The 9,685-nt window shown below is 34.5% G+C and overlaps 1 protein-coding gene across 1 annotated transcript in view; it reads right to left on the bottom strand.

The window, feature by feature from the left end:
- Window positions 1–9,199, bottom strand: part of slc1a8b (solute carrier family 1 member 8b) — an 11,240-nt gene extending 2,041 nt beyond the window's left edge. Inside the window, exons 1-8 of the mRNA XM_067361859.1 lie at window positions 8,957–9,199; window positions 7,440–7,519; window positions 5,838–6,053; window positions 4,030–4,072; window positions 3,732–3,942; window positions 2,340–2,439; window positions 545–778; window positions 121–315 (exon numbers count right to left, since the gene is read on the bottom strand). Of these exons, the coding sequence (XP_067217960.1) occupies window positions 121–315; window positions 545–778; window positions 2,340–2,439; window positions 3,732–3,942; window positions 4,030–4,072; window positions 5,838–6,053; window positions 7,440–7,519; window positions 8,957–9,199 (1,322 nt within the window). The remainder of the gene's footprint in view (window positions 1–120; window positions 316–544; window positions 779–2,339; window positions 2,440–3,731; window positions 3,943–4,029; window positions 4,073–5,837; window positions 6,054–7,439; window positions 7,520–8,956) is intronic.
- Window positions 9,200–9,685: the final 486 nt, after the last annotated feature.

Genomic DNA, 9,685 nt, shown 5'->3' with positions numbered 1-9,685 from the left:
ATGAGGGTGAGTAATTAATGACAGAATTTTCATTTTTGGGTGAACTAACCCTTTAAAAATCGTATTCTTAACTTTTGACCGGTTGTGTACATCATTCTGAATGTAACCGAAATATTTTACCTAATAGTAACAAGTTGTCCAAAGTCAAGCTCGTACTCATTGACTTGTGCAATGAAGATGGCTGCCACTGCCTCATATAGTGCTGTGCCATCCATATTGATAGTAGCACCCACAGGAAGCACAAACCGAGCGATTTTCCGATCCACGTGGCAGTTTTCCAGTAAGCACTTCATTGTAATGGGCAGAGTAGCTGAACTGGAGAAAGGATTATTTAAATATACAAATAAGTTTATAAGAAATAAAACCATTCCATATAGATTCTGGTTAAGATTCATTTAGTGAATTTTCACATTGCATCCCTTGGTAGACCAATTAATTAATCAGTTTAATCTGATTTAATTGAACAATTCCTGGAAATAGATTACAGGTTAACCCTCGTTAATGTTGTAGTGAGCTAAAAGGCTGTTCAAAATGGCTTCCTTACCTGGATGAAGTTGCCAATGCAATAACCAGAGCCTGGAGGAGGCCACGGATATAGCTAAAGGGGTTTTTCCTGGTAAACAGGAAGAAGAACGTCGGCAGCAAAATCACCCCATGCACGAACAGCCCAGCCAGAACAGTGATGAAGTACATTCCCAGCTTCTCCGCAAGGACTGCAGGATCATGCATGTCCAGGATTTTCCCAGCAACCAGAAATACGATTCCAAATGGGAAGTACCTGTACAAAAAGACTGGAGTATTAAAACCACATGTATATACAGTAGTTTGCTTACTGAAGGTGCATGCACATGACTAAATCAGCTTTTCATTTGACCTGACTCAAAGCAGAGCATCTTTCCACTGCCAGCATCATTTAATAGGAACGAGGAAGCTGCTTTTAAACTATTACATTGACGTATTGTAGAGTGGATTAAAGCGATTGCTTGGCTCTCCATTTGTTTTGGTCTAGGATTCAGCTTTATTTGCCAGTCACATGCTTCTTTCACACGTTTGCCTGACAAAACATAATGACTGTCCCAGAAGTGATATAACACTTAAAAGTGAGCATTAACAGCAAAATCCCCAGGGTTAAATCAGCTCTGCTCAGAGTACATATGGTCCCTCTCTAAATAGTTTTAAAGTAACACTGAAGCAGAGTTAAAGTTAATAAGATAATTAAGCAATTAATAAGGCTGTGACTGAAGTCAGTTGTAGTTCTTATTTCTTCAGTGATTCTGCTTGTTAACAGCAGGTGTTCATCACTAATGCACAAACATTACTTAATTAATTGCTTTATTATCTCATTAAATTTAAGTCTGCTTCAGTGTTACTTTAACACTATTTAGAGAGGGACCATATGTACTCTGAGCAGAGTTGATTTAACTCTGGGGATTTTGCTGTTTCTGTCGTAAATATAATTGGGGTGGGAATCTTTTGGCATTCCTTACAAATGGATTCTTGATTTTGAATCAAATTTAGATTTGATATATGCATAGATTTGATTCTAGTTTTCTGTTTTGCGTTACTTTATTTGACTGCGATAGAGTTTAATAGGTCTTGTAGAAATATCCTATTGAATTAAATGTAAACCTTTAATGCGAAAATGTATTTAGTTTTTCTTCCCATTTTAGTCAACCCAATATTATAAAACAAATGCCATTTTCATCATAGTTTTTCAGTTACAGTAACCTGGTTTATATAACGTATATAAAGAAATACTACAGAAATTGAATAATCAAATGTAAAAAATAAAACACTGTATAAATTATGTAGATTATGTAAATTACTCAATGTAGAGTAATTTTTTTAATTAATGTTAATGAAACAGACAGCATTTTATGAGGCTGCTGTCCCTTTAAGAATGAATGCACGGATCTAATATCCTGTTACACATCTGAATTTCTGTGAACTTTCGTGTAGCAGGATACAGACAGTTTAAGTGAATACTCCATATGATGTGCATTTTGATATAATTGTGTGTATTTTGATCATGCAATAATCTGTGAAAGAGAACTGAATTTGGGATCGCATGCATCTGAGAGGCGGCATCTGTGTGTCCGTCACCACATTGAATCCTTTTTCACAGCTTATTGTGATTAATAACACTCTAACATGTCAATAACTTTTAGTACTGTGACGTTAAAGAAGTGTAATGATTTTTGAAATTTGTGAATGGATGTGAATCGGTAAAAGATAGAATCGTGATTCATATGTGAATCGATTTCCCCCCCCACCACTAATATTTGAAATTACAAATCTCTAGTAGGTCATTTTAAGCAATCTGATTCATGTCTACTCACCACATAGCAGCATTGATGATTTTCATGACACATTCATTGATACAAAGACACACATTCACCAGTGGTGAACCTCTGGATCCCATTCTACCAAGCAGAAGACCTGGGGTAAATAATAATAAAAAAAAAAAAGGTCATTAAATCGATAAAACGTAAAGATGTATACAGTCTTATAAAAGATTTGAGCTTTCTAGTACGGAAGAGGATTAGGGCCAAGCAATAATAAAAAAAAATAAAACCATCTCGAAATTAAAAGTTGTTAAATTACGAGAAAAAACTCGTTAAATTTAGAGAAAAATGTCGAGATAAAATGTTGAGAATAAAGTCATTAAATTATGAGAATAAAGTCATTAAATTACGCAAAAAAAGTTGTTAAATTACGAGAACAAATTTGTTAAATTATGAGAAAAATGTTGTTAAATTTCGAGAAAAAAGTAGATAAAATGTTGAGAATAAAGTCATTAAATTATGAGAATAAAGTCATTAAATTATGAGAAAAAAGTAATTAAATTACGAGAACAAATTCGTTAAATTATGAGAAAAAAGTCGAGATAAAATGTTGAGAATAAAGTCATTAAATTATGAGAATAAAGTCATTAAATTATGAGAAAAAAGTAATTAAATTACGAGAACAAATTCGTTAAATTATGAGAAAAAAGTCGAGATAAAATGTTGAGAATAAAGTCATTAAATTATGAGAATAAAGTCATTAAATTATGAGAACAAATTCATAATTTAACGAATTTGTTCTTGTAATTCAACGACTTTTTCTCATAATTTAACGAGTTTATGCTCAACATTTTATCTCGACTTTTTTCTCGTAATTTAACAACTTTAATCTCGAAATTGTTTTATTTTTTTATTATTGCTTGGCCCTAATCCTCTTCCGTATTCTAGTCCTCAGAAATATGAATAACTTTTTTAAACATTGTTAAGCAAAAGAAATGTATCCTGAGCATCAAATCAGCACATTAGAATTTCTGAAGGATCATGTGACACTGAAGACTGGAGTAATGATACTAAAAAATGTAGCTTTCCATCACAGGAATAAATTACATTTTAAAATATATTCAAATAGAAAACAGCTGTTTTAAATTGTAATAATATTTCAAAATATTTCTGTTTTTAATGTTTTTTTTTGTTCTTAAACACTTCAAATTGTACAATAAATCTTTGCTTCCCTGCTGAAAAGATCACCACTGTCACCATTATATGTTTTCTTGGCCGCTAGGCACAAATATGGGAAGCTAGTGTTCCCAACAGATGTTTTAATTAGTTTAACTGGCTAGCTTTACTGGTGAACTCTTTGACCAAAGCAACAAGCATAATCTGGTCTGAGCTGATCTTTTCAGCAGGGTTGCATGGTGATATATAACAGTTCTAATCCATACACACCCATAGTGGCAGAGAAAATGACGATTCCTAGCACATTCATCCCATTGCTTTTCCCTGGTACAATCTTATAGTGGATTTCAGGAGGAGGAGTGAGTTCCAGAAACACTGGGTGACCCATCTTGGGGTTTTCATAGTCTGGCATGATGTACACAAAGTTGGCTTGTGATGATTTTGCACTTTTCTTTAAATTTTGAACAAGATCTGTCTTATACTGAAACAGAAGAGAACAGATGGACAAGGATTAGGTACAAAAACTCTAGAGGATTAATTCCTCTTGTTCTTCATATGTTTCTCTCACCTGCTGAAATGTGGCTTCAATCAGATTGGATGGAATCATGTTCCTGTTGGGAAAACACACAAAATCCATCTTATGTGGGGACACAGATTTAAAACTATTTACAATCAGAGACCTTTCAGCAAAAGGGCTAGTATATGCTATTGGCCTAATTTCTGAGGCCAACACATGGCACATTGTTTGTTTTCAGAATCACTGGATTTGAGTATTGTATAAGGCTGTGGCACTTCCTGCTGGCTAAAAAAAAGCAAAAAAAAAAAAAGCAGCAGCTCTGATTTAGCTCAGGCTAAAGACTTGGAGGGCAAAGGCTACAGGCTACTGCTTTATTTATAAAGCACCAATTCTACTGGCGTGTCCCTGACTGAAATCCAATTAAATCTGGTCCGGAGCTCAGGAGCATCTTTCGCACTTGAGAAAAGCCGTGTCATTCACATCCTCTTGAGTAGCTCTCTAAATATACCTAATTCCTATCTTTCTGTCCAGTGACGGGATAGAGAAGAAGGGAAGCTTTTAAGCCTTGCAGACTTGATTGCAGCTCGAAAGCAGTTATGTAAGTTCAATGTGTTTTGCTGATCAATAAAACTGAAATAAATTGCTTACAGTATACTAAGCATTGTTTGCTTTTTAAAAATTATACTAGAGTTTTATACAAGGTGTCTCCACGAATAGTGGACTACTAGTTTTCACACATTTAAATAATGTAAAAGATTTCAAATTCAAAAGAGAGAAGTTAGTGTGTACTTCAGAGTGAAACTTTATAATCGATGAGAAATAATGCAGGACAGAACTTCTAGAAAATCCATGATAGGATTTTGGGGCATTATGCAATGATAGTTTGCTAAAACAATGTTTACATAGCTATTTGACGACTGGTTAACACTAGGCTATTTTCTATATTTCTGCCTTACTAAGGTATACAATGACCAAGTTTTTTATATTTAGATTTAACATTATGAATACAAACACTGAATCACAATAAGACCACAAAAGTGATGATCTTGGGCATTTTCTGACTAGGAAGGAACTTCTGCTTGAATGGAGAAACTAACATCAACAACATATTTGAAATGATAACAAATCAAATCTGACAGACAATTCTGAAATTATCGTTTTCAGGTTTCTTTACTTGAAGGGTTAGTTCACCCAAAAATGAAAATAATGTCATTAATTACTCACCCTCATGTCGTTCCACACCTGTAAGACCTTCGTTCATCTTAGGAACGCAAATTAAGATATTTTTGATGAAATCCCTTGGCTCAGTGAGGCCTGCATAGCCAGACAATGACATTTCCTCTCTCAAGATCCAAAAAGGTACTAAAAACATGTTTAAATCAGTTCAGTTGAGTACAGTGGTTCAATATTAATATTATAAAGCGACGAGAATATTTTTGGTGCGCCAAAAAAACAAAATAACGACTTATATAGTGGTGGTTGATTTCAAAACACTGCTTCAGTAAGATTCGGAGCGTTATGAATCTTTTCTCGTCGCTTTATAATATTAATATTGAATATTCAATCAGATTTCATCAAAAAATATCTTAATTTGCATTCTGAAGATTAACGAAGGTCTTACGGGTGTGGAATGGCATGAGGGTGAGTAATTAATGACAGACTTTTCATTTTTGGGTGAACTACCTTTAATATGTATTCGCATTCTATAGTTATAAAACAAAGAAAGTGACGCTGTTACCAATAAGCTGATTGGCTCTTTTAACTGAAGGGCGGGGCTTCCTTTCCTACAGCCGCCATATTGAGACCTGCGATTTCTAAAACCCACAGTTAAGTTCTGATGTTACTGTAATTAAAGTTACCTGATCAAATCAAGCAGGGCATCGGCAGACGTCATCACTGGCCCTCCTGCAGCTTTATGTCCCTCTTTCTCAGTACCAGTTCCAGGATGAATGATCAGCACTAGAATAATCCCCACAATTACAGCAATGAAGGTAGTCCACAGGTAATATGTGATGGTGAGGAGGCCCAGGCGTCCACTGGCCTTGGTGTCCATAGCAGACAAGCCAGACATCAAACTGTAAGGAAAGTATTGGAGTTTTAAATCAATAGTTATGTTCGACGTGATGCACAGGCCGATCGGTGTATGACATTAAAATACCGCGAGAGCGATTAGAAAGCACGCAGTTCTGTATGATTTTGAATCACTCTCGCGGTACATTGATGTAATACACAGATCGTCTGCTCAAGTTGAACATACCTATTATTATTAACAGTTTCACTCCTGTATGCAGACAAGATCCTTTTTTAAATATAATGGTGGCCAGCTGCAGCTCATCTCTATAATTTGTAGAATTGCCTAGTGTTTTTTGTTTGTAATTGTTAGACACTAAAATAGGCTATATTCCTTCAACACATGAAAAAATACTATAGTAATTTATAGTAAATACTATAGTGTTCTTGAACCATACTATAGTAAAGTTCTTGAATAAGTTTGTTGTGGTTATTGCTGGTTATTGTTGCTGTGATAATATAACAACTATAGTAATATAATCAAACTACTTTACTCAGTACTGTACTAAGTTTTCTACAACTATAGGGTATATTATACTACAATACACTACAGTTTACTGTAGTAAAAACTAAAGCATACTACAGTATTTATTACAGTTTATCAGTTCACTGTAGTTAATACTGAAGCATTCATTAAAGTGTTGCAAATAATAAAATATATATAGTATTCTACAATTTACTGTAGTATGGTTCAAAAACACTATTGTATTCATTATAAACAAAGTCCCTTTAAGACAAGTCATTTCACTCGGCGGCCATCTTTGAAACGCATCTCGGGCATTCTGGGCATCATGCAGCTCCTATCTCTTTGAATGGGGAAACATCACATTCTCCAAAACTGTTCGCCAAACTTACGATTAAATGTAATATTTGAAATCACCAATGAAATCTAACAACAACCGGCTCATAAATTTAGTTTCTAAACGCTCGAATCATGACAAAAAACTGTATTTTTCAGGCTGGATCAAGCTAATGCACATGCGCAGACCTAAATGTCTGACTGTTTCTATAGAAACCGGTGATTCTAACGGTCGCTGAAGTGACGCGTGACTTTACCAATCGGCGATTGTCTCTTATTTAGAAGGCGGGACTTATTCCGCCATATTGCGTGTTACACTTTCTCCCATTCAAAACAATACGAGTGACACGTCTTGTGTTATTCTATAGTCTTTGTTATAAATCATAGTATGTGCTATCCCAATATTTATTGAAAAGTTTTTGAAAACAGATGAACTTCAGAAGTTAAGCATTTCTTATGATGGAACTTTTTTTTTTCTGATGGATATTTTGTTGGTTTCTCAAAAATGTCAAATACAATCTGTATATTTGGCCTCAGAAATGCTGATATCTTGAATGAAAGTGCAACCAAACAGAACAGACATGCCGGTTACCTGGATGTGATGAGAGGAAGAATCAACATTTTCAGCATTCTCATTAGAAGCTCTCCAGGAAAAGAAAAGTAGATTTTTGCCTGAGTTAAAAGGGAAAACATGACGTTGAGTGACATATTGAAATATTTCATTTCATTTCCAACATTTAAACCCTACTAGAATGACTTTGAATATATTTACTATTTCAGTAAAATCCCTGGAGGATTACGTCAGTTTACTTTTTTTAAGTACTGCGAGTTTCTCCTAAGTTGACCCTGTAAGGTGTTTGGAGTTTATTTCTAGATAACAAAAGCCAGATGCTCACACTCTTAGCAGGAGGACTACCAGGTTTTAAGTACCTTATATAAGGTCTGCATGCCACATGCTTAAGGCTGGGAAATATATGACGTCTTTAAGAGGAAAAGTCATCAACATCTTAACGTTCCAGCTTCTAAATAAGCTAAGATCTATTGACAGCATATATCACTTTCATAGACAATAATTTTGAGTCAGTTTGTAGCAAAAAATTTAGACTTTTAAAAACATACATTTTAAAAGCCAAAATGTGTAGCTCATTAAAGCACTTGTATTATAAATTTTTATGTACAAAATTCTGTATTTGTTCTGTAAAGTTGTGGGTCAGTGACATGAAGTGCATATTTTTGTGTCCAAGTGCATTATTTCCTTTTAAAATAATACGATAAATTCAAGACATATATCACTTTATTCTATAAAAACCTACTTAGTTTGAATTTATTTTTAATGCATTTAAATACCTAATACATATTATTTTATGTTTTGTTATCTTAAACCCCCAAAATGTCAGGTGGTGCAAATGTCCGAACAAATGAACAGACAAGAAAACTATTTAAAATGATGCCTTAATAATAAAAAATTAAAAACTGAAGACTATAGCATCATTTAAACCTTTCATATAAAAAATATTTTATAAATATCAGTAGTTTTAAAGCTGTTGAAATAATCAAAAAAACATTTGTCCAACAATTTGAATGTCAGGTTGGCACAACTGCAATCATGGCACTTTTATTATGAATTGACAAGGTAATAACAGTAAACATGGCAGGTTTGTAAATCTCTCTTAAATGCTGGTAAAAATTGCTCATTTCAAGTATGGCTAGGTTGGTACATTCTCCATGTCAGGAGGTACAACTATATACATACAACTTAATTGTACCGCCTGACATAAAAACAGTCAAAAAATGCATTTAATCACGTTGAAATGTTATTTAACAACTGAAACTTGTTTAAACAGTTCATGACTCAAAAACATGCATTACATCAGTTTTGAAAAGATTTTTAAAAAACAACTTTTTGAAGCTTTATTATCGGTGACTACTATTCTAGGCAATTGCATTTCTGGTTATGCATTTCAAATATGAAAACAGTTCATTTCTGAAATCCTTGTGTATCATGCAAATGTTTTAGTGGGGGGAAAAAAACAACTTATTAATATAATATAAAACAGTTTTCTCTTCATGAATGTGATAACAAATTTGAAGCTTTAGATGTCAAGTTACCTGTGTCGACAAGTTCAAACTTCTCAACCCGAATCCGACCACACAGCCTGACATTACAGCTAACACTGATAAGGTGAGCAAGCCGTTCCTTTTGCAGTAGTCCTTTATCCATGCCTGAAACTTTGATGATACTGAGTTCTTGATAAGTTTCTTGAAATATTCCACCATGTTTCTCCAGGGACCCGCGGGAGGGGAATGGCACTGGGAAGATGCCGGCCTTGAGCTACTCCGGTTCTCATCCATGCTTCGACCTGTGTGGGCAGGAAGTGTTGTGAGAGCCTTTTCGGTGTAAACCTTTTCTAACAACAGATTAAGCAATCAGGTATAGATCCAAACCACTGCCTTCACGACAGCACAGTCAGAGGCGATTACAAGGGTATTAAAAGAACCTAGTCGAGAGTCTGGAAGCCATTGACTGTGGAAAGATAAAGTGGTGAAGCACTAATCCTAGAATAAGAGGCCAAGGTCGGTGTGGGTCAACACGTTTTGAGTTTAAAAAGTGAAGATTTACTTCAAAAAAGGTTACATTTTTAAAATTATTTTTGGAAACGCAATGAAAGTATGACATTGCAATCTGGGGGAGAATGACTTGGAATTCTGACACAGGCTCAAACCCACATGAGCAGCTGAACATCTGGAACCACTAACCATACTTTTTGAGTTAAAACAGATATTAAACCTGTGCTGTGTTGAAAATACTTCACCTACTTTGGTGTTCTCTGTCAAAAA

This window comes from Chanodichthys erythropterus, chromosome 16 (assembly GCF_024489055.1).
Source record: "Chanodichthys erythropterus isolate Z2021 chromosome 16, ASM2448905v1, whole genome shotgun sequence".
Lineage (NCBI taxonomy): Eukaryota > Metazoa > Chordata > Actinopteri > Cypriniformes > Xenocyprididae > Chanodichthys > Chanodichthys erythropterus.
The sequence above is the reverse complement of the archived record's forward strand: the minus strand, read 5'-3'. Positions and strand labels throughout refer to the sequence as shown.